This window comes from Manis pentadactyla, chromosome 14, assembly GCF_030020395.1.
Source record: "Manis pentadactyla isolate mManPen7 chromosome 14, mManPen7.hap1, whole genome shotgun sequence".
Classification (NCBI taxonomy): Eukaryota; Metazoa; Chordata; class Mammalia; order Pholidota; family Manidae; genus Manis; species Manis pentadactyla.
The window spans coordinates 83,293,647-83,315,486 of NC_080032.1; the positions used below are offsets into that span (position 1 = coordinate 83,293,647).

A 21,840-nucleotide genomic window follows, 5' to 3' on the forward strand; every position below is an offset into this window, starting at 1 on the left:
GGGAGGAGATCTGGAACAGGCGAGGACTGAAGCAGGATCGTGGGGTATGGGAAAGAGCTACCACGAAACACACAGGAAGATGCCATGAATGGATGAATAAGGGCAGGAGGCTGGTCTTTCTTATTTTTAAGGGCAACACCTACTGGAGACATGGATTTCAATGGGTATTAACCACGGAGCACTTGAGAGACTGAAACGACATGATTATTTTCATTATATTTTATATAAAATAGACATTTACATAAACTTTATTTGGAAGGACCTAGGCAAAGTATACATAAACTGACTTAAATGGACGAAATACTTTATGGGAGATATATTTCTAACTGGCACAGCAAAAGTTAACAGAAATGTACAGTTATATACAACAGATCAAAGTACAAAATAAAAGAATTATGAACAAAGAACACAATGTAAAAATCATTTCTCCCTGACAAAAGGAGAGATTAGGGTGAGTCACAGCAAGGTAAATGATCTCCACATTATAAAAGCAAGCCGTGGCTTCTACAGATATTCTAGTGCCTTAGGAGGAAATTTTAAAAAATGTTTTCTTTTCCCCTCAGTAATCACAACAAAACCACTAATTTTTATGTGCACAAGACTGCAAAATTCAGAGTAGTTTCCCCTGCCAAGTTAAAGCACCTGGGCGGTGCATTTACTTTTAATGTGTTTTGGTGTGATTATCTTAAGAATTTCTAAAACAAAGGGCAACATTTATCAGGTATCTCTTTAGATGTAGAGGGCTCTCAGGCTAGTTTTAGGGGACTCCTAGAGCTTGACAATTCCACAGAACTAACCAGTCCTTGACCAGGTGATAAACAGACCGAGATACTGGTCACCTGCGCAGGGTAAGGCAGCTCCTTGCAGCAGAGCAGGACTAGAACCCGATCTCCTGCTCCTTGGACTGGGTCACCCCTCCTGTGGACCACCCAGACTGCCTCAAAAGGACTAATGCACACTGGAATCTTCCAAACGTGATACAAATACATCCACTGAGAATGAGAAGGAACTCCTGGATTTCTGCACACAGACACATCTTTCCAGTTTGGGGAGTGAATGGTAGTCTAAACTTAGAAACTGGTAATAACTACATATCATGAAGGGTATAGATTTTATGGGGCTACATGCCCTAAAGGCTTCTATTAAAAGATCTTTGGTGATTAAATGGAACATTTTTATATGAGCCAATGGGCAGATATGAATGGCATCAATTCTGTTGTGCCATTTTATTTTACTGATATTAAAACATTCCTTTGGTTGCTCTTTATTTCTTCTCCTTAAGTTATAGGGCTACTACAAACAACACCAACGAGGGAAGTGCTATTTTTAGAACGGTCCAACATATTTTGCTTTTACATCAAAATTTCAAGAATAATCATAAAAATCCTAAAGTCCAGCCAGGGTTGAGAGCCCCATTGTGTGAGGGAATAGATCTCAACTATCAGCTGAATGCAGCTTTTCTGCCTGAGGGGCCTGCAATGTTTACTAGGGACAATAAGAAACCACACACTTATTTTTATTCCCCATCAACTTACAGTATTTGTAGGTGGGTTTAGAAAGCCTTGGATTTTCTCAATGAGTCTTGTTGAAAAGCAGCTGCATAGGAGCATTTGTACAGCCACTGCAAAACCCTGCATCAAGTGGGTGCTACCTGTTAGGAGCACCAGAAGCTGGTGCAGGGCTGCCAAGTACGACTGGGAGCTGGAATTAAACTGCTGGTGATCCTCTTTGTTTTGTGATAGACTTCAAAGAAAACAAACCCCAAAAAATCTATCTCAGGATTCATGAAACTTCCTTTCCCTCTAAGGTTATCTTTGGTCTAGTTCACTTATGTTACATCATCGAACCATGTTTTATGAATACCATCAACAGATTGAAAACATGAATCATTTAAAAAATCCTGAATGATTCTGAAGGTTGAAATATATTTGCAAAGCCATTCGTATGGCCCCTATGTCAAAGGACATGTTAAAGGACTGCCATTATCGGGGACTTTGAAGGCAAGGAGAATTGGCTCTAGGTAGGATGGAAGAACAGGTTAGAAAGATTGGCAGCAAGATGGGGATATATGTACGCAAGGAACTCAACGTGTAGCGGAGATAAAAACAGCACGTGCTGCTCAGAGACACACTCCCGTGAAACTCTGATCACTGGATCAAGTGTTCAGACACACTAAAGCGACTCCTGTCTTGTCCTCAGGGCCTAGTTAAGGACCCAGTGCAAAGCGGAATTGCGGGACCCCTTGTTCAAAAATAATACCTTAAGAACTTGAGGCAGAGCATTCAACCAAGCACGAGGGGCTTCTGAGGGCAAGGCCCTGAGGGGCGCACATCCCCGAAGCTGGCTGTGCAGTTCCAGCTCGGAAGGGGCTACCAGCCCACGCGCCAACATGCTTTCATTAAGGGCGACCGGGGTCCATCCCCACGACTAACCGGGGCACTCCTGTTTTAATTTGGTAAGGACAAATTACCCAGTTATTTCATGTTACAAGAACAAATAAAAAGTTATAAAATACACCTAATGTCTTTGAAAAATAACACGTGGTTTATTTTCTTGTAGGCACAATTCAACTATGAAAGCTATTCCACTGGCCACATCTCAGTGAAGGTACGAACACAAGACAGAAATACCCGATCCAATCAACAGTGTTACTGTTATGTTCAAAGAGATGTGAGCAGACAGGAGACAGAGTGACAAAAAAGAGATAAGGAGGGAGAGGGGGAGTGGAATGGAGGGAGGAAGACAAGTAGAGAAAGGGACAGACAGAGACAGAGGGAGAGAAAAGCACCCAGAAGGCATAAAGTCTCCTGAAGTCCACATGACCCTTTTTTTTTTTCAGGAACTTTTAGGCCATAAATCTGTATTATCCTACCGAATGTCCTCTCCTACCTTTAGCAGCACTTCAATTAAGGCATAATTGCTTTTCAAAATTTGGGGCTCAGTTTTTTCCATTCACTTTCTAAGCTTGAGTTCTGGTTACAGATCATTCTTAAAAATTGGGATTAAAGTTCTAGATACTGTTTTTAGCTAGGCTACCTGTGTTTCCATTTGGGGGTGGGCTGGTTACTTTATTGTAAGCACTATAGTACACGTCTGGGCCTTAGGACTATACAAGTATAATTCTGGAAGGAAAAAAACTATTTTAATAACATTTTGGATAAATTTATGATATATGACATTAAAAGGCATTAGCAGAGGATTATAATGGTAATATATAAACATTATTGATGCAGACAAGCACACGTACGCTAACTCAAATTCCGTAATTGTTTGCATTTAAAAGAGCCCTCACATCACCCCTTTCCAAGGAGGTTTCCCTTCCTTTCACCTACACTTACCTTGACAAAGACACAAGAGAGGGGCAGCGCTTCCTGACACTGAGTTGAGAAGACAAGGCTTTTTACCCTGCCCTCGCCTGGGCCTGTGTGATTGACTCCATGCCTCCAGGCTGACGCATCTCTATGACTCCCGGCTCAGCACCATGAACAGTACTGCCCAGAGCAGGTTTAAAAAAAAAAAAAGTTTGACGATGGCCAACGTCTCAGGTGTTCCGATTTGTTCAATTCCAAATATATGACCTCAAGCACAGAGGGCTGACTCCTAATTTCTTTATCTTTAGCAAGTGAATAATCAATACACATTTTTTGAGGGGCTAAGACTCAACTACTTTGTAACTTAGATTTATAATTTTTGTATGATCAGTTTTGAAAGCTGCAATTAAAACCACTAGGTAGAGAAGAAAATGTGTGTGCAGACATATATTAAATAGTTTATAAGTTATGAATAAATAATGCTAAGAAACAAATGTCAAATTTTAAGTTCAACTTTGCCATCCCTATCTTTTAAATATAAATATATATATTTAAAATTATGAATTTAAACTTTTTTCCTAGATTTTTTGAGTGTTCTCCATAAAAGCTCCAAAAATTACATACCCAGAACTAAGAATTCTGAGTTTCCATAACTAGGGTTCGATGCACAGAATTCTCACTAAGCCCAGGAAGACAAATCAATAGAGCTCCCTTTCCATCTATTTAGACTCTATGAGATCTTTGTGATATATTGTAAAGATTTCTCAACAGTTAAATATCTTTTTCAAAAAAATAATAAATCTCAGGATGTCTGAATGTTAAGATAATAAAGTAGAACATTTCTCTCAGTTAATAGCTTTAATATTTCTCATGTAGAATATACTATTTCTTTTCTCCACCAAAATAACAATATATTTGGAGGCAGAAACGTTTATGATTTTAAAAGCACTTCTGAAATTGTAGAGCGGGAACAGCTACTCTAGTAATACTTGTAATAAAATTAAAATAGTCTTAAATATTTTCATGAAGAATTAGGGGTACCAAGATCCTCGATTTTCCTCTAGGGATAAGAATATCCACACAATTCTAGAAGCTTACTCTGTGACACATTAGGCAAAGGGGAAAGCTTGCACCAAAGTGGAATTTAATTTACTCTTCAACAGGGTTCTAGCAATACCTTTAGGGGGCCATTAGATAAAGCTCACTTAACAAGAGCCCTTTCCCCACATGTTCTAGAAGGTTCTACAAAAACTTTTAGACACTCATTTCTGGTTCTGCAGAACTAAATGAGCCACCTCTTTTTAGAATTCCCTAGGGGCTTATCCCAGATTTCTCCTCTTTGAAATATCTCATCTCATCAAGAAGAGATGCTTTGCACTATAGAGTTCAAGCATCTGTATTTCTGGGACATCAAAGCCCACACTAAGAGATGGAATCAGATTTCCAGCTTGGAAAAGCAGGGAAATATATAAAGGGAAATCTGGAATGAAAGCCAACAACAACCTGTCAAAGGTGTAAGACTTGTTCTCTTTCCCCCTCACACCTCCAGCGCGCTTGGTCTTCTTGTCTCCTGTGGAAATACAAGTCCCTCAGCACAGGGTCACCACCTGTCCCAGTCGCACCCCCCAAGCTCGCATGAGGGGAAAGCTTCACTGGTTGAGTTCCTGATGATACGTGAGCAAGGCTTCCGCCACTTCCTCCTTAGCCAGAGGCACTGGCGCCGTCCCTTGAGACTGGGTCAAATGCTGCTACAGTTGATCCTTTTCTCGAATTTCTTGTAATCGTTTTTCCAGGCGGTCCAATTTGGCGAGGTTTTCCTGTAGCAGTTTGCTGTCTGGAACCAGCTGTAAGGCTCTCTCATAATAAGCTCGTGCAGACACATAATTTCCCTGTGGGAGAAAAGAAAGGGGACAACTATATTCTTATTTTATTAAGGTATTATTGATATACACTCTTATGAAGGTTTCACATGAAAAAATAATGTGGTTACTACAGTTACCCATATTATCAAGTCCCCACCCTACCCCAATGCAGTCACTGACCATCAGTGCAGCAAGATGCCACAGATCCACTATGTCCCTTCTCTGTGCTACGCTCTTCTCCCCGTGACCCCCACACCATGTGTACTAAATATAATAGGGGGACAACTATATTCTGATCTATCAGAACACATTCTCCGACGCTAAGAAACAGACCTTCTGGCCCAGTTTACCAGGAACCCTGGCAAGAGTAACAATGATGCCATAGTTTAAGAATCCACTAAGCCTACGCACTAGCGGGAGTTTTAATTCTAATCTTCAACTTAAAACATAAAAGACTTTTGCCTAATAAGGCTTTAATGTAAATGTAAGTTTTTATAAAATGGAAACTGATAAGAATATGCAGTCAAATTTACCCAATACTCAAGGTGTGTGACAATATGTACCTGCTGGATACTCTAAAGCAGGAGGGAAGGCAGGTCACTCCTGACCTGATAAAGGTCTCCACCTTCTGCTGGCCCTGATGTGCTTTATTTCAGTGACTCCCCAGCTGGAAAACCAGGTGTCCCAGATGGTCCTTGGTGAGTACATTTCAATTATTAACATTTTTCCATCCCCTTTTCTGCCATTAAATGTATCACCTTCCTTATTTGCTCCACCATCTTTCAGATCTATGTCCTACCAAGTCTCAGACTATGACTGAGTTCTCTCTATTCCAAAAAACAAAGAATTTGCTCTACTTTATTGTAAGTTACAGCTCCATGTGGATGAAAACTTGTTACTCTCTAAATTTCCATCAAATGGTATCTCTCACCGTGACAGTACAGTGCAGAAAATGGCAACTACTATTTACTGGTGCCGAATTATCTGAGACACCGTCTGACATGCACTGAGCACTTAATCTGATACCGTCGCTGTTATCATCATTGCTACTTTTAAATGACCATCCAGGCTCTGTAAACGCTGTCCATTTCTTATAGTATTCAGCTGCCATATTGTCGAGAAGAAGGGTAGAAATGACAGAACAGGAGCTTGTACGTTTGGGAAACCAGGCTCTGGTGTGTGAACAAATGAAAACATTTCCAATTATTAACACTGATTCTGATAAGAGGCTAAAGAGAATTCTGAAAAAGTGAGGACCTGGGTTTGCCATATTAAATGATTGTATTTTCAATGTAAGCATGTACCTTCCAAGTGTCTTTGGAAGCTCATGAAGCTTAAGCACATTCATGCGGACAAGCAGGTGTCTGCAGCTCTCGGTGCTCTCCAAATACATTTCCACGGCAGCTGATCTTGAAATTGTCAAACCAAGAGTTTTCTCTAAATTTAAGCCTCAGCCCGGTGCCTTGATCTCATTATCTGATCACCAGCTTTCTCTGTCCTTTCATACAAAATCTAATCAGAGTTATTTTCTCTTCCTCAAATTACTATTTTCTTGACTAGATTGGAAGCCTTATTAAGAAAAAAGTTACATCCCTTAGTTCGAGGTCCTTAATTCTGAGATGCTATGTAGGCAATCTGAACTATCTTGTCTTATTTCTGAATACGCTATCTACTATGATAGCCACCAATCACCTGTCTACTTAAATTTAAATTATGATTAAGAATTCAGCTGCTCCATTGTACTAACCACATTTCAAGTACCCAATAGCTCCGTGGGGCTAAAGGTCACTTGACTTGGGCACCACAGATATAAAACATTTCCCTCATTGCAGAAAGTTCTATTGGACAGCACCATTCTAGAAAACGTATACTGATGTCACAAAGGAGTACAGATCATAGTGAGTCGTGTTATGGCCCCACTGATGCAACTCTTTGATTCTGAACAATGTAATTTAGCTTTTTTGACCCATCACTTCTCCTTTATAAAACTTCATAAAAATGGTCATCTTTTATATCAAAATAGTGTGAGCAAGAGACAACTCCCTTCTCCTCATCTCTTCAAGTCACCTCCTTGCAGAGCCTTATTCCAGCTCGCAACCTCTCCTGGCCCTCAGTGCTTAAGCTGCACCCAGGCGTGGGGAACGAGTGAAGCCAGGAACGGGATAACACGGCCTGATGCACACACCACCTGGCATTGCAAAGACAGAAGGTCAACGGTTGTTCTTTCAGGCTGATATAGGTGACAATCCTGCATCCTAATGGTTGCGTCACAATGACCACATCCAAGCCTGTGCCCAGACTGTGTATTTATATTGGATTGCACCACATGAATTCACTGATATTACACCAGTTTTAAACTGTAAACATGGCAATTTTATACTGTTCAACCTAATCCATGATGTCCACAATGATGAAAAATAGGGTGAACCAATTTTTAGCCGGTGAGTTCACTACATCTTAAAACAATACACTCAATAGATCCCTCTTCAATCTCCACACACCTTCTCAGGGGAAGAACCTCCAGGTTTAAAGCAATAGGTTCACTTGTTAATCTGAAAGAGTTAAGTAAATATACTATTTTCTCTCTTATTTCCAGACTTTTTTGAAAAGTCTTTAGTGTATTTATTGTACCTTTTCTAACTGACAATAGAATCCATTGCTTTAAATGCAGGTGCATTCCATCTAGACAATACTGAGCATATTATTTTAAAATATAACTACTTAGCATAATTTTTAAATATTTTGAATGATATTACTATTTTAAAAGGAAGTTCATTCTATGTTTTCCCAACTGGATGTTGCTGGCCACCCCAGATGACCACTAAGATCAGAGCTCAGGATATTCTGCTCTGATAAATGTCACGCTTGGATTCACCGTTTATGGTCCTCTGTGAGGTCACTGCTGCCAGTAACTATCACCGTAGCCCCTCCCAGCTATGTAGTCATGGGTTACCTGTTTGTTTTGTTGTGTTTCTGAGAGTGACCAGTTTCCACTCAATAGTAAACCCTACTAGACCTTGTTTTAATTTTTATCACTAAATTGCCATGTTATCAGCATATTGATAGAAGCCTGAAAGTAATTAGCTAAACAAGCGTGATCCTTTAAAAACATGTCAGAATATGTCAGACCATGGCATTTTTCTGCCCAAAGTCCTCCACGGGCCCCAACTCATTTGGCATGGCATAAAAGCCAAAGACCCTACAGTTCCCTTAAGGCCCTTCATGATCTTCCCTGTGACCTCTCTGATCCAGCTTCTCCTATTTCATCCCAGTGTCTCTTCCCTATTCTCCAAACACAGCCAGTACTCTTGCACCTCAGGACCTTTGCACATGCTCGTTCTGTATTTTGCCGGGTGGCTTGCTTCCTTCAGCTTTCTGCTCAAATGTCACTTTTTAACTGAGGCCTTCCCTAACTACATTACTTTAAAATTTCAGCCCTTACCTCTGGCACACCCTATCATCTTTTTTTCTCCATAGCACCTATCACCATCTGATATATTTTATGTATGTAGGTATGCATGTATGTGCTTATTTATTGCTTGTCTCCCCTCTACTAGGATTCTAGCTCCAAGAGGACAGGAATTTTTGTCTTAATTGTTCATTGCTATATTCCCAGTGCCTAAAAGAGTACCTGGCACACAGAAGCTTCCCCATAAATGTTTGTCAAGTCGATGTGTGAATGAATGATGGTCAATCTTTGATTTCATTAGTTATAGCCTAGAGGGCCCCCAAAGATCATTTTCAATGATTCACTCAAAGGTAGCTTTTTTTTTTTTCAAACAAACAACCCTGTTTTTCAGTAAAACGTCAGGGAGTAAAAGATACATCAATATAAGAAACAGGGAAGTAATATTTAAAGGAACACATTAATTCTGATGTACGTTAAATTGCAAGAAAGTAAGCTACACTAAGCTCCAACAAGATTTAGTTCACATAAGCTAATTACATTTGCTATATGCAGATACTTCTCTTAGGTACATATATTCTCTGTGTTAAGTGAAGTCATGTAATTTATATATTCATTTTTAAAATGACTTTATATTTAATATCTTGTTAATACAAAGTGAACATAAACTGTGCTAATTTCCCTTTTAAACACCTATATTTTTGGTATTCAAATCACTCAAAGAAGAAACTAACAACAGTTTCTCAAGCTTTTGAGGGATAAGACAGACAAAACACAAAGGAAAACCCAGTTCACATGGAAATGCATTATCCTCCTACCTTGATGTGCTGAATTCCACCCATGTTCATCCAGGCCTGTGCTTGTTCTGGATTCAGTTCCACGGCTGCTTTGTAGCTCTAAATACATAAGCAATAGCTTCAGGCTGGGAAACGATAACCCATCTTTAACGCAACAGGACTGCAGAAACCACTTTCTTCATATGTGAAAATCTAAATGGTTTAATACAATGGAACCAGCCACTACTAGTTCACAGGTGTTCCCGTTTATTTCTATTATTTTTCAAAGGTGATGGTTCTAAAGTAGAGGAAATGGAACTGTGTAATTTACTTGCAGAGCTAACCTTTGGACTTGAAGACAGCAAAGATGCCTGCGAGGAACGTGGGTGATTTCTATTATTTGCATCATTTCCTGCTGGCCTTGACCTGCAAGAAAACTGGGCTTTTTTGGCTTTTTCCACTATAAATGGAGTTTTAAAGAAAACTTTTCTTTATATAGTCACGGAATCTTCAAGCAGTTTCCCAAACAGCTTAGCCCTAGTGGAGAACCCCCTTCTGCGGTGTCACTGATCTGGGTACACATCCCATGCTCTAATTCTTGCAGTGACACGATGGCCATTACTTTTTTAGGACATCTATTTTCCTAGGGGATCATTTTAATCATGAGAAAGTCTTTCTTTTTCTCCTGCCATATGAAAGGTCTTCAGATGTTTAAAGAGTTACCTGTCCCTCAAGTCTGAAAACATGAATCCCATTAAATGTAATAAATGTGAGAACCTCTTTTAATATTTTGCACGCAGCATCAGAGGCATGCTCACCACCACGTCTTGATTTTAAGGGCAATCACCTTAAATGAAGCAAACAGCTTAGAGTGCTACCTTCAATTACAAAGCTAAGTATCCGTGTGTATATTTCAATGCTCTGTGCTATTTTCCTTAGCAAGAATCCCCTGAACAGCTCCATAAAGTAAACAGAATCTGGTCCATCCCTCCTCTACTTCAGTTTTAGGAGAAACAAGCAAACAATAAGAAAGTATTCCCTTAAAAAGCTGCTAAATAAACTTGAAGGATGTGTCTCTCGGGTTAATTTAAATCAACAGAGATGGGAGTTTAGGGTAGAAATTAAGAACATGGATTCAAATCCTACCTCCATCACTTACCCTCTGTGTGACTTTGAACAAGTTACATAACCTCTGAGTCTCAGTTTATTCAACTGTAAAATGGAGACAGTAACCATGCCTGTCTTACATATTGTTGTGAAGATTAAATTACTTAATACATGTGAATCATACATAAAAATGCTAATACATTTTAGCTACTATTATAAGCCAATGGCCCTACTCTTCATAAATCTAGTCACTTTATGATTATCTGATCCACTGGTCAAGCAACTAGAAAATATTTTGTTTCCATTACAATGTATAGGTAAATCTATCTATAAATTAAATGCTCATAATCAAGTTATCATTAATCATTAAATTGCCATGTTAGTTATAAAGTACTGAAAATGTTCACAGGGCAGAGAAAAATGTACGTCTGCTTCAACTATTACACCAATTCTGTTTTAAGGGTTCACATTCAAGGTGTTTTTTTCCAAATGTCTTTACATGTGTTTTAAAAGCCACTCACTATTTATTTTCAAGAACAGTTATATTATTTGGAATTTTACTCTTCCCATAATATAGTTAGCATAATTTTACAACTTCACTACTTCCAAGTTGTGGCTTTATCAGGTACAAGGAAAAAGTCTGACATTTCGATTTGTAGTATCTTTATTATTTCCAACTGTGTATAGACTTTATTTGAAAGCTGTGGATATCGAACACCTCACATGCAAGATACCATGTCTCTGAGCACAGAAGGAAGCAGTCCCTTTCCACAGAGAAAAGTGCCATCTAACTGGGAGCTACACCACACGCATGCTTGTGCACAGAGGCAGCGTGGCAGGGAAAAGGGAGAGGAGAGAGAAAGACACCTAGCAACGTAATGTAGTATATGGCACTTCCAGACGACTGGTGCAGACACTTAAGTGCTGTAAGAGTTGGGAGGGAACGAGGTCATGGAGGGGAAGGGAGGTCCCGATGGGCTCCCTGAGGGAGGACACATGCTGGGTACTGGCAGATGAGAGGGAATCCGCGAGGGGTGCAGAGCGCGAGGGCGTTACAGGGACACGTGGCGGTGCCCGAAGCTCTTCAGGCATGGGTCCCGCTGGGAGAGAGGGTCAGTGCAGGCTGGCACGGAGAGAAGCTGGTGTGAGGGGGAAATGTGGGGCTGCTTCAGACAGAAGCTGATCATCCAGAAAACAGTGCCCGGGCATCGTGGAACTCCGAACAGTCAAAAGCCAGAGGTCCAGTTGTGGAAAGTATAACATCATACTAATTAATCAGAAAATTCACTCCACAAACACGCCAATCATCTTAAATTGTACTGGATATGCTTCATGAAAGACTGAGGGATTAATTTTAATAGTTAATTTTGTTTAATAATTTGATAATTTATTTAAACAGCTAATCATTAATAAATAAGTTTAATAATTAATTTAATCCACACATTTAATAACATAATTTTATTAAGTGTTTATACCTCAAAAGCTTTATTCAGAAGATTCTGTTCTCTTAGTTGGTTTCCTTTTGTGAAAAAAAGTTCAGAGATGACTTTGGGGTCCTTTGGTTTCAGCTGGAGAGCTTTGTCTATAGCATCAAGTGCCTGCACAGGTTTGAAATTAAGATAGAATAAATGTAGATTTGATAAAGGAAAACTAACTTAAATAATAAAATGTATACTTTTTGTCCTTATGTATTAGCTGGTGTCGTGAACACAGTCAGAACACATCCTTCACTCTCTCTGATGTTCATTGAAAAATAATGTGGCCCTAAAAATCAATATCCCTATACTCCAGGTTTCCCATTTACATTAGTGACAATGACATGTCCTGGAATCACTTTATAGGGAGGTTGTGTGATACAGTTGAAAGGAAACAAGATCTGGGGTCGGTTGTTTTGCCCTGACCATGTGTCCGTCTGGACTTCAGGTCCCTGGTGCCCACTCTACCCCAGCACCCAATGCCCCACCCCCTGCAGCCAGAGAGCTCTTCAAAGTACACATCTCTTATTGTTCTTCTCCTTAAAACCCTAAAGGTTCTCCCACAATAAGGAGTGAAACCCTTGCTCTGGTCCCAGTGGACCCAAGCCCGGTGGGTCTCAGCCCCAGAAACCTCTGTGGCCACATTTCATATCACTCCCTGCTTCCTCCATGGCCATCCCTCAGAGACCATTCATGGCTGCCACAGGGCCTTTGCGTGTGCTTTATCCTACCTGGAATGCTCTTCACTGCCCCCTAGGAACTCCTATTCATCACTCAGCCCTCACCTTCACATCACTCTGCAGGGAACCTAACCTCCATGCCACTCAAGTGCCCTCGCTTGTTGGGAACCATGTCACTCTTCATAACATTACTGAGCACAGCTATAATTGTACATTTGATCATCATCTCGTTTGATCTCGGCTCCCCTTCTGCTGTAAACTCCATGACAAAGGCAGTGATTTTTTTGTTTGTATATCATGTTATTCCTGGGGCTGAGTGCAGTGTCTGGCATATGGCAGGCATTTAATAAATATTTTGTTGAGTCAGTTCATAGATTTCCTGGTTATATGACTTTTAAAATGGAAATAAACAGTAATAGTTGCAACACAGGGTCACTGACCTGCCATAAGTGTTGCTATATGGATTCTACAAAAAATATATTTGAAGGAACATGGAAATGGTAAAGCATTCAAATGCTAGCCTTTATAGAGTTAGCTGAATACTAAGATAGTATCACATAAAATCTTTAGCTCAAGAAAATACTACTGCAAGGGAATATCTTAGGAGTTAAGTGGTATCTGCAAAAAGCATCCATAGACGGTAACTGATGGCAATGGACAGCAGTCAGGACTGCTCAGCCTTGTAAATGTGCAGACTGCAGAATCACTGAGGGGCACCCCGTCTGCTCCCTGTGAACCCAAACAACCCCAACAGTGTCCTCTCTACCTTGTCATGCTGCTCCTGCTTGCTGTAGATCGCTGACAGCAGGCGGTAGCACTCCAGGCATCCAGTCTCCTCGGACACAATGTGATGGGTCATCTTTTCAGCTTCTTTCGTCTGACCCATCACGGCCAGAACCTGGGCCTGCAAAACCACACCGGCCCTGGCTTCGGGGACGCTCTGCTCTTGCCTCGTCAAATAAAGCGCCCCTGAGTCGAGGCCTTCTGGAACACTCCTGACACAAGCACTCACTTCTATTTGGGACTCCCAGACAGGGAGGAGTTACCACAGCTTACAGGTTTTACTTTTTTCTTGTTTGTTTCTCTATTTATTTATTTAGATATGTGCCTGCATCTGTGCGTGAATGGCGGGAACACCAAAGATACCCAATGAAATGACTAGTGGATTTTTAAAACGTTGACTAAATATGTCAAAGGAGAAATTATTTCTTGTGGTTTCAACAGGATGCGTGTTTATAACAAGATAACAATTTGTTATAACCGTGTATAACAAATTTTATTTATTGCAAATCTAAGGAAAAGAGTAATGATCCAAAAATTGAAATAAAAAATGTGGTTGACATTAATTTTCCTGAATTTGATGACCATACTGTGGTTATGTTAGAGAAGGTCCTTGTTCATAGGGACTACATGCTGAAAGTTTTTATAAATAAAGGATATGAGACCTGTAACTCTCACATGGCTCAGGAAAAAATAGTATGTAGCAACAATATGTATCTGCCACATATCTTCCTACCTAAATATACACAATATACATATATGCACATATATATGAGGGTGTGATAAATTCATCAAAATGTTAAAAACCCATGGATCTGGGTGAAAAGGTATACGGAAGTTATTTACTATTCTTGCAAATTTTTGTGAGTTTGAAATTATTTGAAAACAGAAACTTAAAAGTATTTTTAGTGTCCATGTCTGTGGCAAATGGCGCTATCATTGGTTATATGGCTATTCATAAACGCATCTATCACAGGTAGCATCCGCGGTCCAGTTCTGGGGCTCACTGACTGCAGCGTCCTCTACTGCCTGATGTGTGCATGTTCCCCGCTTTGTTTTCTTGGGTCCGTCTACTCACCAGCGCCAGGCGGAGTTCCCTTTGCGCAGGCCGAAGTGCTGCAGCTTCTCGGTAAATGTGCAAAGCCTCTGCATACCGGCCAGTGTTGTAATATAATGCTCCCAAAGGGGATAATATCTCAGCTTTGCGTGCCACCTGCAGGGCGCTGAGTTTTGAGAAAGACGAACTGACATTTCTTGTAATATGTACATTTACAAAGGTCAGAACTTAGATTCGGGGTGCCTGTCCATGACTTGAGGACTCCGTGGCAACATGATCTTTGTTTTTATAATCAAGGAGAGAATGTTTAAAAAAAGATCATTATGCCACCCTCTGACTATTAGAATGTCTCTAAGTGACTATCAGTATGGAAACTGAGCCTCAAGGACCTTTTTCATTAATGGTGATAGACTTGGTCTGATGGATGCACAGTCTTTCACCTATGTCCACTTTTGAAATTGCTATTTGTGGTTTGGGTTGCAATCCATAGATTTGGAAAACAATGGACTAAATAAAGGGAATTAAATTACAACCTTGGTTTGGCACTGCAGTCTAAGAATCAGGCAAGAAATCCCCTAATTAGGATACCATTTATAGTTTGGTGGTGTTCTCTTTGGAGGCGATAATCTGTATTGCCTGAATGGGCAAAATTTGCTAACATTTTGAGAGTATGTCTGTTCCAATTACTAAAAACTTGATGGGCAATTGCTGAGGTTTTGGGCAATTTACAAAGTGAAGAAAAGGAACTATACCGTTTGTACCATTCTTCAGCCACGCGGTTGTCTCCCAAGGACCTGTACAGTCTCCCCAGGTTCACCATGGCCACATGATGACTTGGACTAAGTTTGATGGCCTGCTGGTAATGAGTCACTGCCTTCTCTGGAGAGCCTGTAACCGGTGGTGGTTGGGAAGAACAGATCATGCCTTAATTATAAAATACATTTTCTCTTTAATTTCCCCTCAGATGTATGCCTCGTTCTTCCTCAGCATTGCTGAGTGACACCATCAGTTACTCAGTTTGTAAATTAGCTCGCATTTTGGCTTTGTTGCCTGGTCACTGCCAAACTTTGGACCATTTTATAATTCATTCCCAGTTCCAAGGAACTTAATGATAAAAAGCAATAAAAAAACTAAAACCTGTTTCTTTTATAATGTATATTATGTTAGTCAAAGTGTTTTCTGGCCGTTGCTCTAGCCAATAGGATGTTTTGAGATTAACTTAAATGATTGTGGTTTATATGAGACACTGAGTCTAGGCTATCTTAGAAAGAAAGCTGTCCTGAAGCAATTTCTAAGGGTTGGTCTCAATATACTGCAGCTTAGTAATTGTGGCACTGCTTTAAATAAGTATGTACCAGCTATCTCTAAAAATCTCTTTAAAGCAAACATTTTTTAAAAATGACATTTATTTAAAATGGCACTTCTTTATTTATAAATAGTAACACTATTTGGTCTCAGTATACTGAAGCTTAGTAATTGTGGCACTGCTTTAAATAAGTATGTACCAGCTATCTCTAAAAATCTCTTTAAAGCAAACATTTTTAAAAAATGATATTTATTTAAAATGGCACTTCTTTATTTATAAATAGTAATACCACCTTGCATGTGTCTGATGAATTACACATTTTAAAACACTTTAAATAAATGAACTCATTTGACTTCAAGTGTTATGGATATTATTTAGCCGCTTTTTGATATCGCTTAGCTGCCTCTTGAGATTTAAGAGATAGTTAAAAATAAACAAATGTATTACTTTAGAGATACAGACAGTACCGTGCAGAGACATTAAAAGACTTGACAGAAATCCCAGGGCAAGTGAGGGTAAAGGCCAGAACTAGAATCCTGTCTCTTTAGTTTGATAAGATCCCCCAAAGAGGCCTCCTAGTGAAATTATACCTAAGTGACTGAAATGTAGAGCAGCCTGAAGTTCTAAATGGAATGTTTATTTAGAATGTTTCCTACCTACACAGAAATCTTCTCCAGTGTACCTGCTTTGAATGCAAACCTTAGTAGGAGGTACCGAAAGAGACTATGTATATGTTCAGGTCTGTGTGTAGGTTACTATGATACAGGGAATTTTACCATTATGAAAACTGTAATAAAAGGGAGTGGCAGGAAGAGATGTAGTGTGGTTAGTGAGATTTTTGGGGGTTAGACGACGGTGTACTATTGTTCGTGGTTAAGAGTAGAAAGGCCAGGCCAGGCCAAGTGGAGGTCTCTCCTGGTTTTTTGATCTTTACACCTGATTTATTACTATGTTGCTTGTGAACCAGCAGGTGGCAGCATAAAACAATCTTACAGGCAAAAATAATGGACGTTTCCTAAGTGAATCAGAATGCAGATTTATATTCTATAAAACAGAAAAACTTCAAATACCCTAGAAAACAAAACCCTTTCTGGCATCTCATATGGACAAAATAATTAAAATGGAATTTGCAAAGCAGATAGTCTAATGATCAATGAAAACACAATTGTGCCTTTGCATTAAATTCAAATATCTTTTCATTCTTTCTAAGTATTCATAACATGCTAACAGTATATGAGATTCAAATCAAAAAGAGAACAGACTCCCTGCCCAGTAAATTCTCATATTAAATAAGATGGAGTAAGTGTATTTTATAGAGCATTTGTCATAGAAGAGTATTTTACCAATTATAATAATACAGTTTCTATCATGTATACCAATTAAGAACAATGAAACAATTCTAGAGTCTTTTCTTATCAGCTGGAGGGAAATATTTGCCCTTTACTGGTAACTAGATTCAGGGTCCTGTATCATTGCCGAGGATCATTTGCCATAGATTTATGAACTTGTACAAATGATACTCAGAGAAGACTCATTCATCAAGATTACTTTCTCCTACCCGAGGAGTTTCAGAGATATAAGGACTGGGCATATTTTACTGAACTGAGCTTGAAGATTAAGAGAAATGACAGCCCCAATGTGACTGTCAATAGTATGATGTTCCTACTATAAAATGAGAAGCCCAGGGCTTACTATCTGTGAGGCATTATTTGGGTGATGGCCATTTTGATTGATAGGTAGCATCATCTAATCTCAACAGAAGAGGTTCTCTTTAACTGTACTTACCAGTATCAACTAGGAAAACCCCATAGTTGTTATGTAAGTCTGAGCTGTCTGGACAGTTCTTTATTCCAGCCTGGTATATTTCCTCTGCTTCCTTGACTCTCTCCTTTGAAAGAGAACAAAGAAAAACAATAAATGAGAAAGTTAAAAAAAAAAATCAACAACAGCCTGAATAAAGTGGGAAAAGCAGAAGGTATTCACTGAGTGTTTACTGTGCAGAGGGCCCTGAGGGCCAACCTGGTGCGCTTTGTTTGAGTTCACGTCGATCCTATCCACACAAATACCCCCCATTCATCGGCACTTCGTTTCTTTAGGGCCAACGGAGTGAAGTTTACGAAGAAGGGACATCCGGGAGGATTCGCCCTACAGGTGGTAAAAGCATCAGAACGGTTGTTTGAATGGGACGCCCTCCACCCCAGTAACTGAATAAGACGTGTGATGCCTCTATACAGGACTATCTCCTGAGGTGACAGTCTGACTGGAGGCAGGGAGGCCGGGCCATTTGTCCTTCAGCTGCATTTACATGACTAGCATCCTCTTTGCCTACGAGGTGCGGCTGATCTGGGTGAGGTTTCTGAGGGAAGTGGGCAGGGAGGCTGATGCAGATTCTGGGAGGGCTCTGCCTTTCCTTTTTTTACAAGAAATATTTCCATAGCCCACCTAACTTTCGCTACTTCTCTGATCCAGTCTGTGTCTGATCCACCTCTGAGCTGTTCCCTGCAACAGGAATATATGTCCCCTCAACTCCGACTTCTGTGGTTAGCCCAGATCAGTGGCCAGCTCTCTGATGGACCATTTTCTAATTGCGCTGGTCTGCTACCTAAAGAGGCACTTTGACATGCAAATAATTCTGAATTAGCTATTAGGTCCATGTTTCACAGCCATCTGAGATTGTCATGTTGCACTTTCTTTCACAGAATAGAAGCTAAAGCCTACTTAGTGAATCAAAGCAACCCAGATTCTAACAGTTATTCACACGTTAACAGTCTCCTAGTTTCCTGGTACTGCTGGGAAGGCCAGGTAAGAGGAAAGGACTTGCCACAGTAAACTTTTCCTTTACTATATTCTCTGAGCATGGACATTTTCCACAATTGTATCACAAGTTACTACTACTATGCATTCAGCCAGACACATGGAAAGGGAATGTACAGCATCAATTTTCTCAGACATGATGCCTTAAGCTCGTGAATGCACTGAGTTCTGAGCAATAAGCCAAGAAGCCTAATTTGATTTGACCCAGAAAGATAAAGACGCTTTTTACCCACTGTAGAATGACCAATGCTATCTATCTCTTTGAATCCACACATTTAATAATCACTTAAGAAACAAAGTGTGGTTTGAATTTGACAAATTTCACTTATTTGAATTATAAATCCATAGCTCAGCAAACTAGGGATCCATGTTTCTTAAAAATATGCTTTTTGATTGCCAAACAGCAAAGTTTCAAATTCAGAAAAGGTAAAGATGAATGAAAGTCTCAAAATAATCTTTCAACCTATGGACAAGAAAAAAAGTTTTGTGGAGATAACATCCATTGTAAAACTGACAATTTGTGTGCGTGTGTGTGAGAAGTGGAGACACAACAGAAATTATATAAGATGTCAATCAAATGAATAGCTACAGTGTGTCACTGGCTATTTCCTCATTTACCCAGCCATTCAGCGCACGTTTAGTGCGCTGGCTATAGAGTACAGCACGGTGGTTACGAAGGGGGCTGCCAGCGCTTGACTACATGGGCTGGAATCCCAGCCCCACCATTTACTGTCTGCATGACCCTACTTCCCCTCTCCGTGCCCAACTGTAAGATAGGGATGATAATAGTACCTGTATCTCCTAGGGTTGTTACAAGGATTAAATGGACTGAAATGTGTGGAGCATTTAGAACAATGCTTAGTACGTTATCATGTTAGTCATTATCCTTATAATTATTACTTGAAGTACTATTAGTGCTAACATGCCATAGAGACACACAGATGATTAAACACCTCCAACTAAGGAGCTCAGAGGCAAACGAACTAACAAGCACACGGCAGTGTGAGTGGTGCTTTAAAGAGGTTAAGTGTGGCTGCTCTTGAGCTCAGGTGTCCCACAGTTGTTACTGTGGCCACACAGGCATCAAGACCCTGTCCAAGTGGCATATTAATCAAGTTTCAAGTTCCTTTCCTATCACACCTCTTTAATTAACTCTAAGTGAAAGATAATTAACTTCAGTGTTTTTCCTTTTAATTTTTCTTAATCATCTGATACGGACGTCAATTAACACTGCAAATCTTCAAGGCAACCAGAAAAGAATACCCTGGCTAATCCAAAGCCGGGTAATCAGTTCCTGAAAATCTTGAGTTTCCTGTGTTACTGATTGACCAGAGTTGGTGTTTGACGTTAATGCCTTCTTTGTTTTCAAAGGACCCTATTTTCTTTGTCACGTGGCACTTTTAAAACACACTAACATAGTCCAGGTAAAATCAAAATTCAAAAAGTAATTATTAAAATATGGATGAGATTTTCAGCAGAGGAAATAAAAGAACATTCGCACTGGAAAGAATATTAATAGATGCTAATTACCACCATTTTTAACAAATGAAGAAACCTAGGTACAACTTGGTAAAGAGACTTGCCCCAAATCTCATACCTATACGGGGGCAGAGAACAAAATGGGGTGTTCCGTGGACATCCAGGGAATTGGAAGGCTCTGAATAAAAGCTGTATTTCTGGAAATAAACAATGGTGTCTCTGCATTCAAAAGAAACAACTACACTTTTGCATATCCACGTGAGTCCTCAACAAATGTTTCATGAGCACCATATACGTGCCAAGCGTAGAGTGGATTGCTATCGCCCTTGGGATGCTGACAAGAAGACACCGCACTGTGTACAAGACGCTGTGCTGTGACAGCGTCACGGGAGGAGAGGCCCAAGGTACTTGGGAGGCAACCACAAGTGACTCTCAGACTCAGGGTTAGCTTCTCTACATTTGTCATGATCCAAACGCCAAGAATGCTGGTCGCCATTAACTCCAGCAGCTGTGCAACCTAACAATGTGCTTGAAAAAAACGATGGTTTACTTGACATCTTAAAAACATCATTATAACCAAACTGTGGAGAGTTGAAAGGTGTCTTTTCTGAGAGAAAGAAAACAGATGTTCTCATATTCTAACTTTCTAAAGTCAAATACAACAGTTAACAATGGTTTTCAAGTGCAATTACCATTTTGCCTGACTTAATTGTACTTTTTCCCCATTTTCACGCTGTTCCGAAATAGGCCAAGATCACTTTTTTCATCTAAAACTTCTCTTCTGTGCGTATGAGCTGGGTTTCCACTAGATATGCAATTTTCAAAGTCCAAGGAAGTAATGGGATTTAAAAGACCATGTTTGTCAAGAACAAGCGATCACAGCCCTGTGCCCTTGGTAACCCTGAAGGGCAGCCGCACAATCCTACAAAAAATGTCTTCAATATCTACCTTTGTTTTCTTTTCCCTTGGCTGTAAACTTCAAGGAATGATTAACTCCACTCATTCAATAATGAGAGGGACCCACCACTGCAGGGGAAAAATACCTTCCAGGTGTTCAGGTAAAATAAATTCCACTTTCTCTGGAAAGGACAACGCACATATCTTAAAAAGTAGTAGCGCGTCATCCCTGAAGCTCAGTTTCACTCACTCACTTTCATTTACCTCATCCAGCAAGATGTTCTGACCTAAGCTGACCATTCCTCATCTACATGGATCTGTGTGACCCAAAGGGAATGGATATAAGCTACTTATAGGACAACTTTAATTAAAAATGCTTGTGGCCCAGAGGATGGTCTTGACAAATAATAGCGTCTGCTGTAAGCAGAGTCCCTGAACACTGCGTCCTCGGCGTGAGGCTGCCTTCACGAGCAGCGGTCAGTGACGGGCCGCGTGCAGCAGGGGTTCCTCCCCTCCAAGGCTCACAAGCATTTTCGGTGGCGTGGGAATCAGCTGCCCTTGGGGGACAAACAAAACACGGTCAACGTCTCCACTTTTTACACGCTGTGATTACCCAATACGGTTTTGTACCTCAAGGAAGGGAAAGTGAACAGTGGGTCTTCTGAAGAAGTGCCCCTGACTGTGATTTACTCCGTTGGGCCAATGGATGTGTTTGGAAAACACTTCTTCTCGTTCAAGTGGCAGCAGCCAGGAAGACAAACGGACGTGGCTTCCTGCAGCTATCCTCAGACTTCTTAGTTTTGCACCCTAAAAAATGACCAAGGACCCCAAAGAGTCTGTGTGGATTACACTTATCCACATCTACCCCAAGAGAAATGAAGCTGAGAAAA

General features: G+C 40.2%; 1 protein-coding gene across 5 annotated transcripts in view; it reads right to left on the reverse strand.

Moving 5' to 3' along the window:
- Positions 1-204: 204 nt before the first annotated feature.
- The window catches only part of TMTC1 (transmembrane O-mannosyltransferase targeting cadherins 1), a 224,026-nt gene continuing 202,390 nt past the window's right edge, over positions 205-21,840 (reverse strand). For 3 of the 5 annotated variants that reach the window (XM_036889221.2, XM_036889219.2, XM_036889217.2), the window contains 7 exons: positions 17,546-17,648; positions 15,207-15,342; positions 14,476-14,620; positions 13,384-13,521; positions 11,938-12,060; positions 9,398-9,475; positions 205-5,200 (listed from right to left, as the gene is read on the reverse strand). In XM_036889221.2, coding sequence (XP_036745116.2) covers positions 5,060-5,200; positions 9,398-9,475; positions 11,938-12,060; positions 13,384-13,521; positions 14,476-14,620; positions 15,207-15,342; positions 17,546-17,648 — 864 coding nt within the window. In that variant the 3' untranslated portion in view covers positions 205-5,059. Of the gene's footprint in view, positions 5,201-7,240; positions 7,362-9,397; positions 9,476-10,919; positions 11,803-11,937; positions 12,061-13,383; positions 13,522-14,475; positions 14,621-15,206; positions 15,343-17,545; positions 17,649-21,840 lie in introns of those variants that run through there. The other 2 variants (XM_036889218.2, XM_036889220.2) reach the window with 2 other exon arrangements.